We start from the raw sequence: 21,486 nt of genomic DNA on the forward strand, positions 1-21,486 counted from the left end.
TTAGAACTAGAGGTCTGAAAGTTCTAAAACAGGTAAAGAGATGGCCATGGCCGCAAAGGGCATGCTCGAATTAACTCAAAATATAAAAGGCCATTTAAAGAAGAATGCAAGGACAGGCAAATAACCAAGAACAAATACCAAAGAGAGAGATAATCCCACTAGAATGGTGTCAGGAAGCCTAGAGTCCAGAGTGAGCTGAAGTATGTAAAAAAAATTCTAAAAACAACAAAAGGGACTTAAAAAGCTGGCAAGGAACAATTCTACAGAAAATGAAGGTCGCAGAATAAACCAGATGTAGAAAATTAGAATGCTTATGATGCCAAGTGTGTTGTTCCCATTTTTGATAATAACATAGTTACAATTTCTTGTCAAGAGTGGAGTATTATTTTTAGTTGTACTTTTTACTGTAGAATTTTATTTTGCTATTGTAGAAAAAAGTACAAGAGAAGGACAGGACCTCTGACAAGAAAAACAAAGGACTGTTCATCTCTTCTTATTCTTGGCTTTTAATCAAGGATCATGATTTCCCACCTGGTAAGGGTAGAACAAAATGATGATAAGAGGAAATTGAGGCCCGTGGCAACATAATACCAGATCCGTAGCCCTTCCTGGTGGATTGGGGTCTCCTGGCCCAGATTGCATCCACGGGCCCGAGAACACTCAGACCCATGACTTTCCCTCTCCAACCACCCATCTTGAAGGAATGTCAGCAAATGGATAAAGCCCCCAATGCCCGGGGATTGGCAAAAAGAGAAAACATAGAATCTCAGCAGAATTTTAGAATTCATTCTGAAATTTTTGAGAACATTCAGAAATGAAAGTGATAATCATTAGACGCCAACAAGAAATCAAGGGGGACTAAGTGATATTCTTGTTCGATAGAGTAATTGGAATGCAAGATGAAGAAAATGTGGTAGTGGGTGCCTGGGTGGCTCAGTGGGTTAAAGCCTCTGCCTTCAGCTCAGGTCATGGTCCCAGCATCCTGGGATCGAGCCCCACATCGGGCTCCTTGCTCAGCAGGAAGCCTGCTTCTCCCTCTCCCACTCCCTCTGCTGTGTTCCCTCTCTTGCTGTGTCTCGCCCTGTCAAATAAATAAAATCTTTAAAAAAAAAAAAAAGAAAAGAAAAAAAGAAAATGTGGTAGTTATGGTATAGAGGAATATCATGCAGCCAGTTTTTACAATATCTCCAGATTTCATTGTGGATTTAATAGAGAAATATGAATGGAATAACAGTAGTTGTGCAGATTCACAAGTAGGTTTGCATAACCAGACCCAAAGAGTACTGAAGATTATGTTCATGTGATCATAGAAAGTGATTTACAGGGGCGCCTGGGTGGCTCAGTGGGTTAAAGTCTCTGCCTTCAGCTCAGGTCATGATCCCAGGGTCCTGGGATCGAGCCCCACATCGGGCTCTCTGCTCCATGGGGAGCCTGCTTCCTCCTCTCTCTCTCTCTGCCTACTTGTGATCTCTGTCTGTCAAATAAATAAATAAAATCTTAAAAAAAAAAAAAAAAGGAAAGTGATTTACAATTACTTCTGTTTTATTCTAGATTCTTCTTTAATAATGACTTTAACAATGATGAATTGGATAAAAAATAATAGAAATAACAGATACCTGTTGATTCTTATGTGTCAAGCACTGTTCTGTTACTCTGCATATATTAGTTTATTTAATCCTTACCACCATCCCATGCAGTCAATACTTTATTCCCACCTTATAGATGAGTAAGCTGCAGCACAGAGTTTAAGTGACTTCCTCAAGGTCACACATATCTTAGGCGTCAGAGCTGAGATTCAAGCCCAGATTGTGTACTTAATGGCATAAGTTAGATAAATGATATCCTTCAAGCTTGTGAATGACTGAAGGGAAATGTAGAGTTGGAGTGGAAAGTTGTAGATTTGGTATCCAAAAGAATTCCAGTCAACTGGAAAAACTGGCCAAATTAACAAGACAAAACTGATTTAAAATAAATATATCCACATGCACTTAAGTTCCCAAAAAAATCAACTCTAAAAGTAAAGGTTGGGGAAAATGGAACTTAGTAATGGATCGAATAGATCGAATGAGAAAATCCTGGGAATTTCATTAATATAGGCTCATTATGACCAATGTGTAGTGTGATGTGATTGTCAATAAAATGCAAACTTAGGTTGCATTAAAAAAAGGAATAAGCCCATAGAACGAATACATATACAGACTGTTATACAATATCTCGGTATACAATATGATATAACATAACATATGGTATAGGTATCTTCTATACCAGGGTGAGACGACGCAACACTATGTCCCATGAAGAGTGAAAGCACGCACATAAAGAAGGTTCTGAAGTTTCAACAATACAAAATGTTTTATCCATAAAATAATTTAGAGATTTGTGAAGTCCTTACCCAATCTAACATCCTGTGATTCTATGAACAATTTTATACTGGAATAGAGAAAGCATATGTAGGACAAATGTGACACGTGGGGAAGTGTGCTCAGACTATCCGAAGGCCTAGCTAGGAGCCTTGCATGGGAAATTATAGGAATATAGGTTGACTCCATTATTACCTAAGAATTTACTCAAAACTAGTCTCATGCCGCAGCAGCTATGTTAAGAGGGGCAGAATCTCCATCTGGAATTTGTTTGAGCAGACACTGGATGGCTACTTAGCGAGGGTGCGGGAAAGGAGGCTCACTTGTAGTCAGGAAGACAGGACACTTCTGAGTCTCTTCTGACTCCAGATTCCAGAAGAGTGGACAATTACTAGACCTCTCTCTGTGAAACAGGTAGTGAGGGAAGGATGTTGAATGTTGAAGCTGTTCCAGCTTGCAGGACTGTGGGTAAGTTGAGATCTGGAGATGCATTCCATGGGAGTCAGATAGATTTATGAACCAAATCAAACAAAAAAATATAAGCTACACAGAAAGTATTTGTGCCTTTCTGGTGACAATTTTCTTTCGATTTTGCCTCAGTGGTAAGTCACAAATTATTTTCCAACAAAGCCATATATTTGGAAGCATTTCACATCTTGCCTACAAGCAGGCTCTTTCCATGACCATCTCAGAGCCCTAGGCACAAAAAGCCTAGAGGAAATATTTCACTTCTGGGAGTATGCCTAGTATCAGCTAGGCCTAATTTGATTTCAATGTTCTTTTCAAGCTTTTAAACAATATGACAATGGCAGAATGAGATACTTCATGGGAAACGTAGAGGAAAGACTGAGGAATGATTACAAAACCACCTTGCCTCCCCTTTTGGAATCCTGGAGTTGCAAGGGACTCAGAGGTCCCCCATTTTCCTGAATTAGAAGTGAGTCCCTTCTCCAGCATCCCACTAAGTGGTCGCCCAGCCTACACCTGAATAAATCCTGTGCCAGGAGACACATGACTCTTACGACAGCACCTTCCACTTAAAGACACCAGATGTTAATATTCCATGTCAACTCTACCTCAGTTGGAAATTTTTTTAAAAATTTAAAGAATAACAAAGACATAAGTGGTAACAGGAAAAAGGGGGAGGGAACACAAGGAGGTAGCAAGTAAAGGGAAAGGTGAGCAGGAGGATGAAAAATGGTTTGGCAAAGTGTATTCCACCAAGATTTGTCCTCACTGGGAAGTGGAGAACAAAATTTAAAGCATTGAGAAAATATTGGTCTTTCCATTGATAATTTTTCTATCCCATTTGGCTTTTCTGCCAAGCCAGCTTTACATTTCTAATTCTAATGCTTGTGAATATGAAGACTTCCCAACTGGAGTGAACCCATGAAATAGTTTTTAAACAGTTTGCTTTATGTGCGTTGAACCAAAACAATGGCAGCAGTCTAGGGAGATAAGCCCGTGCCTGGGAATCAGTTTCAGACACTGGAGTCCCTGCCTTGCTATTGACCAGCTCTGGGACCTTGACCTGAACTTCTCTACACCTAGTTCCCGTATCTGAAACAAAGGATAAAACCCAATGCAGTGCTTGAGGAGTTTTTGTTTTGTTTGCTATTGTCTTCCCCAGCACCTAAGACAGTGCCTCACAAAAGGAGGTGCTCACTAAATGTTTGCTAAATGAATGAATGAATGAGCTCAGTGTATGATAGCTCTTGCTAAAGGCATGACAGTGTTATCAGACATGAGAAGTCTTTGTAAAGCAAGAGGCTGCTGGATTTTCCAGAGATTTGAAGAAGGAGAATGCTTTGTCACAGATCAATTTATTTTTTCCCCATCATATGGCATAGCTTCAGAATTTTTTAAAAAATTAAACTAAAACTGTGAGCATTATGTAGTCTTGGTAGTCTTTCCTTATCCTTCCCCAATGTTTTCTATGAGGTTATCTAGAGTGGTTTCATTCTGTCTAGTCATATATTAGAAGACTTGAAATGAAAAATGAAACCAACTGAAGTCTGGCTGGCAGCCATTCAGAAATAGATTTTTTTAAAAAGTAGATTAATTTTCAAAGACATTTTCCCTCTTTAACACTTACTCATATTTTTAAAAGAACCACTTAGTGAAACAAACAAGAGTGTCTTTTCAGTGTCTGGTTATCTCTTTTTCAAGACCAATTTTGGTAAATGACATAATATTAACTGTTAGGTATTCCCAGGATACAAGTCAGGTAAAAATAGAACCAAATGAAATTTTTAATGCAATTTATGAGTTGCTTTCCTAGAGTGATGAAACTCAGCTGCATAGTTTTTGTTTTGGAGTATATATTTAATATTAGTCAGATTAAAGTGTATATTTTTGCAAAACTAAAGAGACAAATAATCAAGTTGCATCAAGTTGAAATGGTTAAAAAAAAAAAAAAGGTCAAGTTTTCAATTCAGCATATCAAAAATAATAGAGAAAATTGGGTCTGGTTTCAGAACCCATAACCAAAAATGACAGGGGAGTGGGCCAGAGAATTGGGGTGGGGAAAGATGACAAGGAACTCTCCCATTTGCTAAAAAGAAAGCAAAACCAGGACATGATCTCTTTGCCGCATTACAAGCAGGACAAGTGTATAACCGAAACCTCACCACACACCTTTCGCGAACTGCTTTCCGAGGTCATCTAATCGCTTATCCCTGCTACTCTTAACCCTGTTCAGAGCCAGTCTTAAAATTATACTGCATTACAATAAGTAAACACTTTGCATCTATCCAAGATACGTAGCGGACCCCCAATAAATATTTATCGGTTGCCTTCTGTGAACTCTGGAGGCAGGCTTTCTCTCCGGCCCCACACGTGACTTACGTGTTTCCGCCAGAGGGGTTTCCGGTTCGCCTTTCCTCTTCACCGGGAATGCGGTTCCCATCGCTGCCAGAACTTCCCTAAAGCAGTCTAAAACGGCCCCTCCCGGCAGAAGTCCTGTCTGAAAACCCACCTAAGCTAGAGCCTTCTTGCCCCTCTAGAAGGCCCTTTTATAAACGTGACTGTAGACATTACAGGATAATTTAAGATGCCGGTCTTATTTCTGTTGGTTCTGACACACCCCACCCAATGCCCCACGATGTCCATCCCTCCAGAAGGGGCACTGAGTGTCATTTCCCACAGGGACACACATGTGCATATTACCCCCTTCATGCAGTGTCCAGCCCGCAGGCAGTGCCCTCAAGAGACTTCTATGACTGGATATTGACATTTTTAGCATCAGTAAAAAATCAAACCACCCCGATTGCTCGTCTCTATCAATCCTCCAAGGATGGTATGGTGGAATCAAGCCGGTGAGAGATGGATCATTTCCATAGAACAAAGGATCAAAACCTAATACATTTACACCTGAAAATTGCTTTAAGGTAGGTTGGATGACTAACAGTCTTCCGAAGGGAAATAATATATGGTATTATATTTATTTGAGAGGCCTGTACAATATTTGAACTACTGTACAAAAACCAGTTGTGATACAATCTTTAGAAAAATGGTTTAGAAGAGATTAAACTACATATTGCTGAGGCCTATAGACCATCATAAGCATGCGGTGCTTTCTGAACTTCCCCCAGTGCGAGCTGAGCCACAGGGCAGGCTGGAGAGAGGGTCAGGTGCATGCTCCCAGGCCTTTCATGCTATAAACTAAAGGAGTAAACAGGTAGACCAGGAAAGAACTGGTCTTTCTACAAAAGAACCCACAGCGTACATATGGGTGTACACAGCAATAAAAATCCATATGTGTGGGTAGAGTTCATAGGGGTGTATATAAATGGTAGTGGTTAGATGTTGTTTAGCATTGGGTAGAAAGCCAATTAATTTTTGTTTTCTCATATTCCATAGAAAGTGTACAGTGTCAGCCCTTCTCTTTTGGGCAGAGTATAGGTTTTGATGGAGAGGAGTGAACTAGAGGGTTAGTCTAGTGACCTGGTTACCCTAAAAACAAGACTTTAGGTGAGGAAGAAATAAAACAAGTAGAAGACATTGGGGAAGTTACCTGCTTAAAGAGATGGGGCACCTGCTGTTTGAGATGGGAAGATGTGGAGGGCTTCAGTGCTCATGATTAGACCTTGACCTTGAGAATGACCAAAATATTGCCGGGTGAGAGGAAGAGGAGGATTAGGAGTGGATTGGAGGGTGTGTAAAGTGATGTAGCTAGAACAGCATTCGATGCTGCTGGTTTTAATAGTGGCACTTAAAATTATAACCCAGTCCTAGATGTTGAACGCCAAGGAATGAATTATTAAAGGCTCATTGCAATCAAAGAAGGAAAAATAAAATGAGAAGACATTTATTCCTCTTTTCCACATCTTCCCTGAACATTTAATTGTCCAAGACACTCTGCTAGGTACTTTGGAAAAGAGAAAGGAGAAGTGGAGTTTATTCCTTTGAAAGGGAAAGGATTCTTTCTGTAATTCATTAAATCTATAAATATCTTATAGATTTGAAGTACTTTTAAAGTCCGTATTAATTTTCCCACCATAGCATATTTCAGGTGACAAATTTGTATTTTTTATTACAATTAGAAATTGAAAGAATTTACTAAGATAGTAAATATGAACTGTAGAATTTTTAGCATATCATAAAATGGTGAAAATGAGTTTTTATTATCCGTGATTGCATTAGAATAAACTCAAGGGCATTAAAATCATATTCATTCCCTCTCTTTTATCCATCCTTAATACAGTTACCTGAAATCAGAATGTATGAAAGGAGATTTAGTACTTTATAAGTTGTTCTCTAATTAGCTGTAAGACTTCATTTGAACTTTGCTCTCTCTGTATTGTAACTGCTTATCGTCCTCTGAAGAGTACCTTAGCTGTGAGTTTGGTCACCAGAGCTTCGATCACATCTGGTTAGTTACACGGCTGGAAACTCTGACCTGGCATGGGTTTCCAAGCCATTCTGTGGCGAAGAGGTCTTTGTGAGAAAGAACAAAAACAAATGACCCTGTGGGCACAGAGCCCTGTGAATTTATATCCCTTCTGGCAATGCTGCATCCGGGCCTTAGCCTGCCACCCACGCCTCCCTGGAGTTGTCCTGGTCCTCCCATAAGGTGTCAGTGTCCAGGAGAGGGGAGGGCATAGCCCTATAAGGACACTTTGTGGTCAGAAGGTTGCGTTTTGAGGGCCAGCCCCATCACTGGCTAGCTGCATGACCACCTAGATGCCAGGCTTCATTTCTCACCTGTAAAACGAGGAATATGGAAAAGCAATCACACAGGCTGTGGAGGAATCCAGTGAGATGATTTCTCTATTTATATTTATTTTCTAACACCTGCTGTGTGCCCAAGCACTGTTTTCATCACTTTTACGAACATGAACTCATGTCACCGTCATTACCACCCAATGAGGTCCTTATTATTAGCATCCTCATTTTACTGGTGAGGAAGCAGAGCCACTGAGAATTTTGTGTCTGCCCAAATACCAAGACTAGTAAGAGGCAGAATTGGGATCCTGGTAATTATTTATTTTCCGTCATAAGAAAATAAGGAAGAATCGAAATAGCAGAAAATTGGCAGTTTCCTTTCTGTAATCATTTATGGACAGGCACTCTGGATGTTGACGGAAGCACCTAATTCACGCCCAGGCCTCTAGCACTCTACCATAGGGCCAGCGGTTGCGGGGGGGAGGGGAGGCGCTCCTTGGATGACTTTGCCTGTGGGTCGTGACTCACATGGGCTCTATGCTGGGGACCAAGACAGGCCTGCCCCGAAGGAGAAATAGCACCTTTCTGAAAATATGTTGAATTCGCATACTCGTTTTTTTAAAAACCAAACCAGCAAACAGAGGTAACATACATAGGACTAACTTGCCTCTAGGTAGAGCAGGCGTGACAGGTAAGAAAGCCTTCTCCATTCTCCCTTCCCCTCCACAGCCAGGGGTTATCTCCACCCCCATACATCTCCCATGAGCTTTTCCGGTAAGGACTGAACGTTGACCATGAGAATTTCATTCCTCCGGATGAGAGCATGACCCTTCGTAAAGTGTACATACCCGTGGACATGGTAGTACACGATTCACTTAGTGCACAAGTAGCCAGCAGATGCTTCCTCCAGTTAGGTCTAGAACCTGGAACAGGTTTTAGATGGGGGAGGGGATAGGGCAGGCCACAGGGTGTCGTGCCAGGAATGTTTGCTAATTGATTGATAGGCCTGCACTAGTGTCACGGGAAGATTAGAAGCCTTCCGCAGATGACCATACCCAGAAACTGACCTTTGGAATGATGACTAGAGTCCCAGCCTGTATGTCCCTTAGCCTCCGAGGCAGTCCGTGTAAAGGTTGCAAGTTCGGTCTTAGAGCTGTGCCTTCCCTAGGATAGAAAGAGTGGAGAACCGGGAATTCACTCTTAAGAGCCCAAAGGCAAAGCACTGGCCAGTTAGCAAGCCGTTTCCCGAAGGTGAGTCCCTCCGAGCCTCAGGTGTAGGCCACCAGCCTACTGCGGGTTACTGGGCCACACCCAGGATCCTGCCACCTACCCTGGTTTCTGATTCCACCCGCGTCACTACTGAGATGACTTACTGGTCATGGTAAAAGCATGTCAATAAAGGTGGCCGGTCGGAGAACTGGGCTTATCTGCCTGGTGAGAGAGCCAGAAGCTCAGCCTTGCACGAGGAGCCCTGATTTGGGACACGCTGGGAAGCCTTAAAAAGTGAGTTGAGGTTGATTTTGTCAGAAAGCCTTAGGAGGAACAGTAATTGTGCTGGTGGGGTTGGGGGCGCTGAGGGGTGGGGATTATCAATGCTTTAGAGGGGCTGGCTCCTTGTGGGTTCTCTCCTGCTGGATATCAAGGTGCTGCCTCAGTTTCCTAGTACTCCCTCCCCACGCAAGGCTGGGGCCTGTGAGGCAGTCATCTTAGACTGTCTTTACTGGGCCAGTGCCATTTCAAGGAAGCAGGAAAAACCTTTCCATGCTACTTGGAGAAAATCATTAAACGTTTACTCAAAGAGTTCTGACTTCATGAATTAGGAATATTGTGAGCTTCTTGGAACAGAGGTTTCTGCAAGGAAACACGGCTCTGAAAAACGGATGGTTCCTTTACCAGGTGTTTATTCCACGACAAATGAGCCAGCTTCCACAGAGCTGGCTCCGAACGTGTAGCTTCTCTTTGCCAAGTTGAGTTAGGATTTCTCTTTGCCAGTCCAGAGTTATGTTGCAGAACCACGATGCATGTTTTCTTTGGAGGCGACTATCAGGGTTTCTTTTATAAAGTTGCTGTAAAAAGTTTTTAAAAAGCATGCAGCCCCCGCTGGCCGCGAGCCCACCGTGCCCCCTCTGCCGTGCGGGTGTCTGCAACGGCCCTGGGGCTGCTCTGCCCTGCTGCTGGAGCCAGCTCCGTTCCAGCTCTGATTTCCTGAGTCTACACTCTGATTTCCTTCTCCACCTCCTCGTCTGGCCTTCGTCTGTGTTTTCGTGTCTATGTCTGTCTCCCTCCGGTGACAGAAGGATTCAGTAGGTCCAAGTTGAGGGGTGTGACTCGAGTAAGTAGCTTACTCTCTGTGCTTCCATTCCCTTTTCTGTAAAATGAGGCCAGCATACTCCATAGAATTATTAGGAGGATTAAAGGAGTTAATACGTGCAAGGTGCTTAGTGCGGTGCCCCGGCCACAGTAAGAGTTCGGTTAGGGTTCTTTTGTAACCATTGCGCGCAGTCCCCATAGAGCATGAGAACAAGCATTGCCCTCAGTAGGACTTGCCCATAGCTAGGGGACTAGGAAAGAGAAGGAAAGGGTGTCCTTTTTCAGCATTTGGGGAGTCTGTGTAATGCAGTTGGTGCTCTGGTGTGTGAAGGAGAACTGAGCTGGGCTTTTGTGTCCACACCCCTCTGGGATCAGAGATTTGCTCGAGGGCCAGGAGGGGGATGGGAGCAAGCAGGTGTCATCTGCGGTGAGGGAGCCTGTTAGAGCGTGCTTCTTCCGAACCTCACAAGGCCAGTCACTTCACCTTTCCCAAGGCATCTCTGAAGATGGGCATGTTTTAAAGCCTCGAGCTGACATCACTGCATCTTGAAACATAATTGAACGGCTGGTACAAGTGGGTACTTGCACCGGGCCCAGGTCACCCACATCTCTATGGAAACGCATGTTTGCCTGAAAGCCCAGCGATCAGAAGCAGAGCCTTCCCCGAGCGCCAGCATCGGGTCACTTTTAGTAAAAAGCATTTATTTATATTCTCAAGCCGTCAGAGACATAGGAAATGAAATAATTTCACATTAAATAGAAAAATCCTGCTACAGCTGAATGCTAAGAAAGCCTGCCACACGCCCACCCTGGTGCTTGCAGGGCCCAGGATCCGCTGCATTCATTGATTTGAGTTCCCCTCTGCTCTTTTGCTTTCATTTGCATTCTGCTGCTTCGGGGAGGTGGTTTGGCACTCTATGCAAAAATGGGTAATCTTCATTCATACGCATTTGCCAGCACTAAATGGAAAATTCAAAGCCGGGCCTGCCGTAGAGTGTGCTTTGTGCTGTCTGCTGCCTCGGCGTGCAGCATACACGAGGGCGGCCGAGCCTCCCGCGCCAGTGCCGGGCTGTTGAGAGAGGTCTGAAACTTGCATCAGCACATCTTGCCCTAGATGCGTTCAAGTGATATTCTAAGTGATTGGAAGCTTTTATCTGCCTCCGGAAGCAGGCCTTTTCAAATAAGTATTGACTGTTAATGACCTGTTTAAATAAAACATTCAATTTTCTTTCTTCTCCCCACAAAGAACTTCGTAGGCAGCGACATTTCTAAACCAGAGGCTAACCCTGCCTTTCAAAAGAGGCAGAGTCTGGGCTTTTTACATGTGAAATTTTTTCTGACATTTGCCCTTAAAATGCTTTTCAGCGAAGTTGTTCTAACAGTGAGTTTAGTACATTGAAGTGTCTTTGAATAAAAATGCAACCTTGAGGTTGTTTTTTTTTTCCCCCCTCCAAATTAAACAAAAAAGTCTCGGTAAGTATCTTTATATGAAATTCATATTTCAATCAGTGTTCTCTGTTTCATTGTTTATGTGTCCTCATTCCTAATAATTAAAGCAGCTTTCCTCTGAGGAATAAGACACAGCGCAGGAACTTTTATTAAATTGTGGGAATCAAACCACAGAAGAAAGAGCTAAAGCCCTTGAAACTGGAGAGACCTCAGTAATTACAACACCAGATAAGGAACAGCAAAGGACTGAGGGAAAGGGAAAAGAAGGATTAGGCCACGGGAGAGTCCAGCCACAGAAATCCTACGTACTCTTCCGTTTAGACGAAGTCCCCGTTTTACCGAAGGAACACTGTCTCCTGCTTAGGTGACACCTGCTTAGGTGACACGCAGGTACCCCCGACTGGTCATGGGGGACTGGACAACTAGTCCCTGACCAGTTTAAAGGTGATCTTCTCAGGGAAACACTGCAGATGGCACCCACGCATTTTTTTTTTTTTTTTAAAGGTGCATTTTCACCTTGCCTGCTGCCTTAGCAGGCGAATGTTCCCGTCACTCCCAGGGCCCTTCCACCCTTGTAGTCCCGAGAGCCGAAAAGGGCCACAGAAGGGTGGAGAATATGCCGCCCAGAATATGACTGTATATATACAGGACTTGCTGCCAAACTGTGCCCCTTTGACCTATTGATTTTCGGGAGCTGAAGGCACTGGGAAAACAGCAAATGCAGGGAGAGGCTGTATCTGAGCTCCCCTTGGGCAGTTTTGTCAACCACATAAGACTGTTGACTCCTGTCACAGGAGAGGAGCCTAGGAGTCGACATCACACTCAGACACACTGTGTCACGAGCTGTCGAACCTCTCATCCCTCCTAAAAATGATTTGCTCTCCCCTGAGAGGCCTACATCCCTCCTCTCCTTTCCCTGTGAAGATGGTATTTGATGCTGCGCTCTAATATATTTGCCTCGGGAGTTCCTTGCTTTTCCCTCGTATCTCCCGTGTATACAGGAGGTACGCGCGTTAATAAATTTCTGTTTATTTTTCTCTTATTAATCTGTCTTTTATTACAAAGGGAAGAACTCAGAAGGGTGTAGGTAAAAAGTGTTTTTCTTTCCCTACAACACCAGCGTCTTATTCTGTGTCTGGAGACCTGAGGCCCTCACGCTATACAGTGACAATCTAGAAACTTTTTTGCGACATCCGTCAGGATGTGGCACCCCATACAGACAGGTCTGTTCAAAACATCCCAGACCCGTTTCTCACTGACTCAGAGCGCTGCTCTCTGCTGAGGACCCGCGGACGGCAGTGGAGAAGGAAATAAACGAATCAGTTGTATTCCACCTCCTTCCAGAGGTAGACCGAGTGAAAATGCAGCTGTCTCTTAAGCTTGCACAGGTTAAGGACTGGCACTCTGGGAGACCGCTGGACACTTGGCTGTGACCAAGACTTTCTGCTGCTCCCGCTGGCCACACCAAGTAACTGACCACCTGCCTGCAAGGTCGCTTCTCGTGCCTTCTCTCTGGGACAGCCGTGAGCAGACGGCTCAGCAGGCCCTACGTGACCACAGCACTGTCTGGGCTGTACCTGAGTCGGACACCCAGACACTTTAATTACTTGAATTTCGAAAGAAGAAGCAGTTAAGCTTCAGGCTCTGGAATGTCATGGAGCCCCTGGGCAGGGTGAAAGAGCCAGGGAGACCCTTCGTTGGCTCAGAGCCAGCTCAGGGCGGCTTTTGACAATCTCCTCTAGGGCAGGAAGCCGCCGGAAAACAACCAGCCTCTCTAACAAGTATATTCCTGTCCCTTGCCGTGTGAGTTCCGTGGTTTTGCCCTGCAGCGTGTACAAGGTCCACATAGGCACGGGGCATATGCATCGAGTGCCCGCCCCGCCCGAGAAGCCGATGCGTGGGACGGGCCCCTGCAGTCCCTGCTGGATTCTCGCGGCGCTGCCCATCACAGCGCGCCCCATGACTCGCTTACCGTGACTCTGAGGCGCCAGCAGCGCGACAGCTGTGGGCTCCAGAGTCAGACTGCCCAGGGCTTGAGTCTTGGGCCTGCTACTTACTCGGCAGCCCTGGCTGAATTACTGAATTTCTGTGCCTCGGCGTTCACATGTATAAAATGGGGAGTAATCATAATTTCGACTTTATAGGGAGAGAGTTAACTGGAAGAAATGTTTACCAAGCACTTAACAGAGGGCCTGGCATTATAAATGTGTTAATTATTATTAATAATATGCTGGTGGAAAGATCATTCGTTAGTGTAATCTGTGGGAAACCGGCCCCCCATTTATCTCTCTAGGTTTCTGTGAGACTCAGTGTGTTGTGTGTAGTGGTTGAGATCCAGGAAGAGGCTTTTTCTTAATATTCCCAGGATGGAGACTGGAGAGTAGGAGTTCTCAAAGCTTAGATTGAGATCTGGGGGCCTCTGGGAGGAGGGGGGCAAAATGCTCACTGCTGAGCTGCCCTGACCCCAGACTTCAGTTTCTCTAGTGAGGGGCAGAAAATCGGCCTTTCTAACAAGTTCCTAGGTGACGCTGATACTGCCCTTCTGGGAATCAAACTAAGAACAGCTACTCCAGGACAGTGGAAACACAGCATAAGCCACATAGGCCATTTAAAATTTTCTAGTAGTCACTTTTAAAAACATAAAAAGAAATGGGCAAAATTAATTTTAATATTGTGTTTTATGTAACCTAATAAGTTAAATAGTATCATTTTGACACATAACAGATCCAAAAAATATTGGGATGACTTACATTCCTTTTTCGTTGTTTTAAGTCCGAAATCTAGGATATATTTTACAGTCCCAGCACATTCTGGTCCAGCCCAGCCACATTCAAATCTGGCTTTGCATGAAAATGACCTAGGGAGTTGCTTTGCTCAGGGCTCAACCCTGTCCTACTAGTTGGCAAGGGGTTCCAGAACTCTCTATTTCTGAAAGCTCCCCAGTTGATTCTGATGATCAGCCAGAAAGTCAAGTGGATCCCCATCTTCTACGAACCTGCTCAGCTTCCCTCTCTGCACATTCTCACTGGGATGTCCGCCTCTTCCCTGTCTCCTTCAGCTACATTATGATAATTTATGAAATACTCTATTAACAGCTCCAATTATGTGTTGTGATCTTTACACTTTTATAAATCATGGAAGAAGTTCGCATAAATGACCTTGAAAAAAATTGCTAAAATCATTATTTTAAAATTTTTCTTATATATTACCTCTGGTTCCTTGGATCCATTTCAAGAAAAGTGACGTAGTACCTGAGAACAGGAAAGTGAATCTAAAAGCAGTCATAGGTTTCAGAGAAACAAAAGTGAAACCTCGTTACTGTCTACACAGTAAAACACGAGGGAAACAGAGTCAGAAAGCAATTTGGCATTTCAATACCTTGTTTTCACTCTCTATGTTGTATATGATTGTGTGAGAATTAGAAATACATATTTTTTTTAAACAGAGTTTGGTAGCTGATTAGTTTGGCACATATATTGAATTTCACTGATTTGTATTATTTAGGAATGCTGAAACATATTTGCCAGAATTTGTGCTCTGCAGATTTATTTTTCATAAAAAATATTTATCTTTGTTATAAACCAATAGATTTCCTGACTGACATTAACGTATATTAAGTAAGATCTTTGCATAATGAATACTTCAGTTTGATACAACTTTGCATATGAAGTGACTAGTGGTAGCTATATTTCTGGATTATTAATTATGCACCAGAGAAGTATATAGGTGATATATTGGTGATAAATTGTGAAATTCTTTTCTTTGGGATTGATACCTTTTCCTAATAAATTTTTGACTATAGTATATATATATATATATATATATACACACACACATACATACACACACATCTATATATGGAATGAAGTAAGAGATAAACTTGTTATTTCATTTTTGACTATGGAGTATATATATCTATATATGTTATATATAGATAGATATATCTAGACTGAAGTAAGAGATTAGTATGTTATTTCATAAATAAAATTTCAGTCAACAATATTCTTAACCTTTATTTTTGTCTAGGATATGTATAAAATTTAAATGATATCTATGTATGTTTGTAATGTTATTACTGAAAGCAAAGTACAGCTTTAAGGAAAAAAATTTCAAGCAGAACCCAAGCTATTGAAACACTATATCGATATCAGAATTTCTGGTTATTTTAATTTTATATTGATTGACAGGCACAGAACACATACCTATGGATTTGAATAACTGGGCTTCAGTAACTGGTCAGTTATGAGAACACTCTTAAGGGATAGTAGAAACTAGAAACCAGATGCTTTTCCAAGAAGCCAGAGATCCTATACTTTTCTGTGGATTTAAAGCTCTTTTGATCATCGTATATTAGGATATGGGCATCCATCCCGTCCTGTAATGATAAACTACGATGTGTGGTGACCAAGTGTGACGCAAGGGAATTAAGGAGGCCTGTTGGTCCCCAACACCTGTCAATCAGAGCCTTAGAGGGCTCTCAGGTTAGCTCAGAGGTCTGCAACTCTTAAGTTGCCAAACTCTGGGCTTATTACTTTGGAGGATGTGACAATATGTGACCTGGAGGAAAAGTTCTTTAACTGTGTAAGCTAAATAATGAAGGCACGCCTGGGTGACTCAGTCGGTGAAGCGTCTGCCTTCCGCTCAGGTCATGATCCCAGGGTCCTGGGATCGAGTCCCACTTTGGGCTCCCTGCTTGGTGGAGAGCCTGCTTCTCCCTCTCTGTCTGCCTACTGCTCCTCCTGCTTGTGCTCTCTCTCTCCCTGACAAATAAATATATAAAATAAGAAAAAAATGTTAAAGAATTAAGATTTAGATCAAATTGAGCTGACTGTCCCAATAGAGTTCATGGCAGAAAAGAGACTCCCAAAAGAAGAGAAGCACAGCACAGTTTCATTTTCACAGGGGAGAGGAAGTTAGTTCAGGAAGGGTAACAAGCATATGGCACCGTGCCACGGTGAGGTGTACTTTGGAATACCAGAGGGACTGGCGCCAGACTGAGGGTGTGCACATTTAACACTGATGATCAACCTTGCCCTCACTTTGTCCTTAGCGATAGGACTCAGTTTGACTGCCTGGCCAGTTAAACTCTTTAATTCTTTAGGGCAAACCAAATTTATATTCTATTTAGATTAAAACTCTTCCTCTAGTTTCCATAATTGGAACTACAGTTGATGCCCTCATCTCTCTGTTATATGCCAGACAGCGGAAAGCCTTGATGTGGAGAGAGCGCTGGAGTCCACCTGGGAGGTGGAGCCTGTAGATGCGGTGCTCCACATGGGGGGAAGGACCAAGAGAAGAAGATGGACAAAGAACAGCCCCCACCATTATCTTGATCTTCTCTTACCATCTGAGAAACCTGTAATAGATCATTTCACCCCCAGAGCCAGCTTTTCCGCACGCAAACAAACACATTCACAGACGCACACTCGCGCGCACACCCACACAATGTTGTAATTAATTCACTGGCACCACTACCAAAGAAGAATCTTCTTGAGTTAGACTTTGAGGTCAAAAACAAAGAGAATTGCCAAGGAAATATATATGAATAGATATATATTAAGTAAAAGAAAGCTACACATTCATGTGTATATTGTTCGTCTACAAATAGATCTCACCATTCAGTGCTGCCGCCTCCTCAGAGCTCAGAAATTTTCTGTCTTCGATGGAATTCTTCCCTGATTCCGCCATGGATTATGACACTCCAGCCTTAGAAAAGGCTTCACACCCAAATCTGAGGCATCAAAGCAAAATAAAAACAGAACGGTTTTTCTATCAGATTTCACACATCTATAATGGCAAGATTAGATGTGTCCGGAAGATTGGCTAATCTAGTTTAATGAAGGGAGCTGTGGCTCATAGATCTATCCTAACAAATAGCACTAAATCCTGCTACCACCCTGATCCTTCGTAGTTCCGCAGGGATAACCCATATCTGCCTCTTCCCCATCCTCATTTTTTCATTCTCTCTCTCTCTCTCACACACACACACACACACACACTCACACTCACAGTCACACGCAGAAAAATCCACGTGTGTACACAATGTGTATTTACATGCCAAAACTTCCATTTGAATAAGAAAATCAACCATCAGAAAATAATCCCATTCTCGGTTATTAGTAACTCTCAAGAGCAGCAATAAACAAGAATGAAATTCAGGTATTATTTGCGAGCTAGTATTTTTTTTTTTAAAGAACTTATTTATTTATTAGAGAGAGAGAGAGCATGCAGAGGGAGGGGCAGTGAGAAAGGGAGAGAGAATCTCAGGCTGACTCCCCACTGCGCTGGGAGCCACACTTAGGACTAAATCTCATCACCCCAAGATCACAACTTGAGCCGAAACTCAAGGGTGGGTCACTCTTGGGTGCCACCCAGGTGGCCCCTCTCCGCAGCTCGTATTATTGGCTTTCTCCCATATGCCAACTCAGAGATGCAGAATTGCGATTTGGGACAGTTATTTAAGTGGGAGCAATGTGTAATGGCATGGACACTCTTTGCAGAGCATATGGGAATGAGCTGTCTTACGGGGGATGGAGTTTGCAGAGTCTTTCCTGCTAGTGTGCCCAAATGCATGTGTCTGTCATTATCACTTGGAAACTTACAAAGATGAAATCTTACTATTTATAGTATCTAGTAATAGATAATAATATATCTATGTGGATTTCCTATGTGCATGGTAATAGAGTTAAGATTACATATTGCCAGGCTTTCATCCTAAATCAACAACAAAAAAAGATAATGGATCTGAGTGTATGTTTTATTTAAGACCTGGGTTTAAAAGAAAATGGCGAGGAGAAATCCGAGAATTATTGTAAGTTATTCCTGAAATGTATCAACTCTAGATACACTCACTGTAGCATGAGTCAAAAAGAATAAAAGATAGAGTTTCAGTGGTTCTTGATTGACAAAAAGCGTTAAACATGCAAATAGGGGGTGTATTGATATCTTGGCCTATCCTGCTGCTAATTCCTGAACCAGTCTTTGCCCATTTAAGTCATTTATGCTCTATTTCAAAAAGAGATCGAAACTATTAAAGACTTAAGTTCTATCTTCCATAATAATGGGGAAAGATTTAGACCAGATGAGAGGAAAGAAAACACCACCGCTTCTTATTAAGAACACAGATCTTCCCTGAGTGGGTCACTTCACAAGGAAGATTGGACACCCGAGTTAGAAAATCTAAAGAATTTAGGGAGACAGAAAGATTACGGGCAATTTTAAGACTCCATTTCATAGAGATCATGAATTTATAGTCGTTAAAATTATGGTGAAGGAATAGGTATGCCTTGATCTGGAAGGAAGTTCATATGTTGATAAGTGAAAAAACCGGTTTAAAAACTGTTATGTATGGTGTTTCTTATGTTTAAATCTTGAATAATTTCTTCTGTTTCTTCCTCGAGAGCTTTGGTGTATTTATGTGTATGTAGGAAAGACTGGTTAAATATTTGTTATATTAACTAGAGGCAAATAAAATAACTAAGAGACAGGAAGGATTGGGATGACAATGCTCAGTTAAAATAGGTATGCTTTTCCTTCTCTCAATTTTTTTTAAGGATTTTATTTATTTATTTAACAGAGAAAGACACAGTGAGAGAGGGAACACAAGCAGGGGGTAGTGGGAGAGAAAGAAGCAGGCTTCCTGCTGTGCAGACAGCTTGATCCCAGGACCCTGGAATCATGACCTGAAACTAAGGCAGCCACCTGGGCGCCCCGCCTCTCACTGTTTTGACCATCTTTCTTTTATTTACTAAGAAATACAGTTTGGGTGCACACGCGTCTGTCTTTATCATTTTTCATGTCAATACAGTATGCATAAAAGATTTTACATTGTCTTCTAGAGTAATCATAACATGCTTTTAGAACATCTAAGACAAATGCTTAGCTTGAAAGTATTTTTACATTCTAAAATGGTATTTATGATTATGGCTGAATGAAATTGTTTTCTATGTTTGGAAAGAGCATGGAAGTAACACACTGAGAAATCAATTTTAAAAGTTTAATCTTCTTTTCCTTCTTTATAGGGTTTATTCCACTAGAAGCAAGATGGCTGAACTCAATACGCATGTGAATGTCAAGGAAAAGGTATGATATAGTTACGTATTGGCTGTAGAAACTCCAAACTGGATAGTCTCTAGCTAGTAAAAAATTCAGTTACAATGGAAGAAGGGAAAAATGGTTTTGGGGTATACATAGTAAGTTTGACACACTAGAAAACCACTCAACAGAAAGAATCATGAGGGGCATTCACTGAATGTGTGTTAAACATATTTTCATTTTCTCACTTAATCTTGACCATAACCCCATGAAGTTAATTGTATTGTTATTCTCATTTTACAGAGGGGAGAACTGAGACACTGAAAAGCTACGTAATTAGCCTAAGTTCGCATAGCTAGTAAGCTCCAGAGCTGGGATTTGAACCCAGGCAGTACCATTCTACAACTCAAAGTCTTAACCACCATGCTGGGTTACAGCTGAGGACTAGGGTATTAGGTTACACCTCCAGAGATGGCCTCACAGAGAGATGGTCACACCATTGCCTAGTGGTCGTGCTGGATAACCTGTAACGTTTCTTTTAACACAGAGGGTTCATGACTCTGAATATCCTCCCCTCTCATTATTTGCTGGGGTCTGATTACACTTCAAAGCCCTTCTTTTTTTTTTTTTTTTTTTTAATATTTTATTTATTTGACAGAGAGAGACACAGCGAGAGAGGGAACACAAGCAGGGGGAGTGGAAGAGGGAGAGGCAGACTTCCTGCTGAGCAGAGAGCCCAATGTGGGGCTCCATCCCAGGACCCCGGGATCACGACCTCAGCCAAAGGCAGAGGCTTAACCAATGAGCCACCCAGGCACCCCACTTCAAAGCCCTGTCTAAGTCTTGTCCTCCTCTGCAAAGTTTCTTCCTGTTAGGGTCAAAACTCCTCACTTCTTTATATACAACCTTGCACTATTAGCTCCTAATGATCATAAACCACAGACCATATGAGACCATGGAGATCAATTCGTCCAAGCCTTTCATCCGGCACCGTGGAGACGGAGGCCCTACGAGAGATTTGTCCACGGTTCTAGGACATGGACAATCTCCCCACCTTCTACAGGGCCACCTCCCACCTCCATTAGACTGGAAACGACTTGAGGGCAGAGTTTGGTGTTAATGTCTTTGTATCGTCACGGTACCTAAAACACAGAATGAGGGACGGGAGAGTAGCATTTGTGGAGTCCCACTTTTTTGTCTTTTATTTGGCCAACATGTGTTGGCCTCCTCCGTTGTGCCCAACAGCATTCTAGATGCTGGGATTATGGAGCTGAACAGGTAGATGAGGTTCCTGCTGCCACGGAGCTTGCTTTTTAGGGCAGGGGAACAGAGAGTCCATATGGAGACCGCATAAATACACACAATCTTTTCAGATAGTGGTCTGATAAGGGTGGCTCGGGGAGGGGGTGCTTTCGATGGGGCTGCTCAGCGCAGCCGACTCAGAAGAGGTCACACTCGAGATGAAGACAATAGGAAAGAAACACCCTGCAAAGAGCCGAGAGCAGAACATTCCAGATAGAAAAGCAAAAGCTCTGGCAGGGGATGGGGGGTGGTAATTTAACGTGTTTGGAGATCACGTGGTCAGTGTTGCCAGCGTGTGGTGAGCAGAGAGGGACGGTAAGGGGAGGTGAGGTCAGCAAGCGCGGCGGGAATTGGTGTTGGTCGAATATTCACTCTTCGCCTGTGTTCCTGGACCGCCACGGGATCTGCGGGTGGAATCCAGGATTCCACAAACTTGCATGAAAAAAAATGCATTTTCATCTTCACTCACATCCAGATGAAATTTAGCATCGCCTTCAGTCCTGAACGCAAGCGGAGAAAAAAGCTCACGGTTGCAGCAGGAGTACCTGTGACTTTCACAACCAGAAGTCACAGATGCCTCAAATCAAATTACAGTTGCCACAGATCTCCTGAAATGCGGTTTGTTTTTCGATACTTCAGAATGACTGCAGTTACAGGAACTGCCCCTCCATCACCTTATTATTTTTTTAAGATTTTATTTATTTATTTGACAGAGAAATTTCACAAGTAGAGAGAGGCAGGCAGCGGGGGTGGGGGGTGGGAAGCAAACTCCCTGCTGAGCAGAGAGCCCGATGCTGAGATCATGACCTGAGCTGAAGGGCAGGGGCTTAACCCACTGCACTGAGCCACCCAGGTGTCCCCTCCA

At 42.9% G+C, this 21,486-nt stretch overlaps 1 protein-coding gene across 6 annotated transcripts in view; it reads left to right on the plus strand.

Annotated features, from left to right (window-relative positions):
- SPATS2L (spermatogenesis associated serine rich 2 like) overlaps positions 1–21,486 on the plus strand; it is a 165,413-nt gene that overhangs the window by 60,458 nt on the left and 83,469 nt on the right. For 5 of the 6 annotated variants that reach the window (XM_004772186.3, XM_045078523.1, XM_045078526.1 and 2 more), the window contains one exon: positions 19,307–19,367. In XM_004772186.3, the coding sequence (XP_004772243.1) occupies positions 19,329–19,367 (39 nt within the window). In that variant the 5' untranslated portion in view covers positions 19,307–19,328. Of the gene's footprint in view, positions 1–8,898; positions 9,030–19,306; positions 19,368–21,486 lie in introns of those variants that run through there. The other variant, XM_013045709.2, reaches the window with a different exon arrangement.

This window comes from Mustela putorius, unplaced genomic scaffold (genome assembly GCF_011764305.1).
Source record: "Mustela putorius furo isolate JIRA1106 unplaced genomic scaffold, ASM1176430v1.1 tig00000275_pilon_pilon_pilon, whole genome shotgun sequence".
Classification (NCBI taxonomy): domain Eukaryota; kingdom Metazoa; phylum Chordata; class Mammalia; order Carnivora; family Mustelidae; genus Mustela; species Mustela putorius.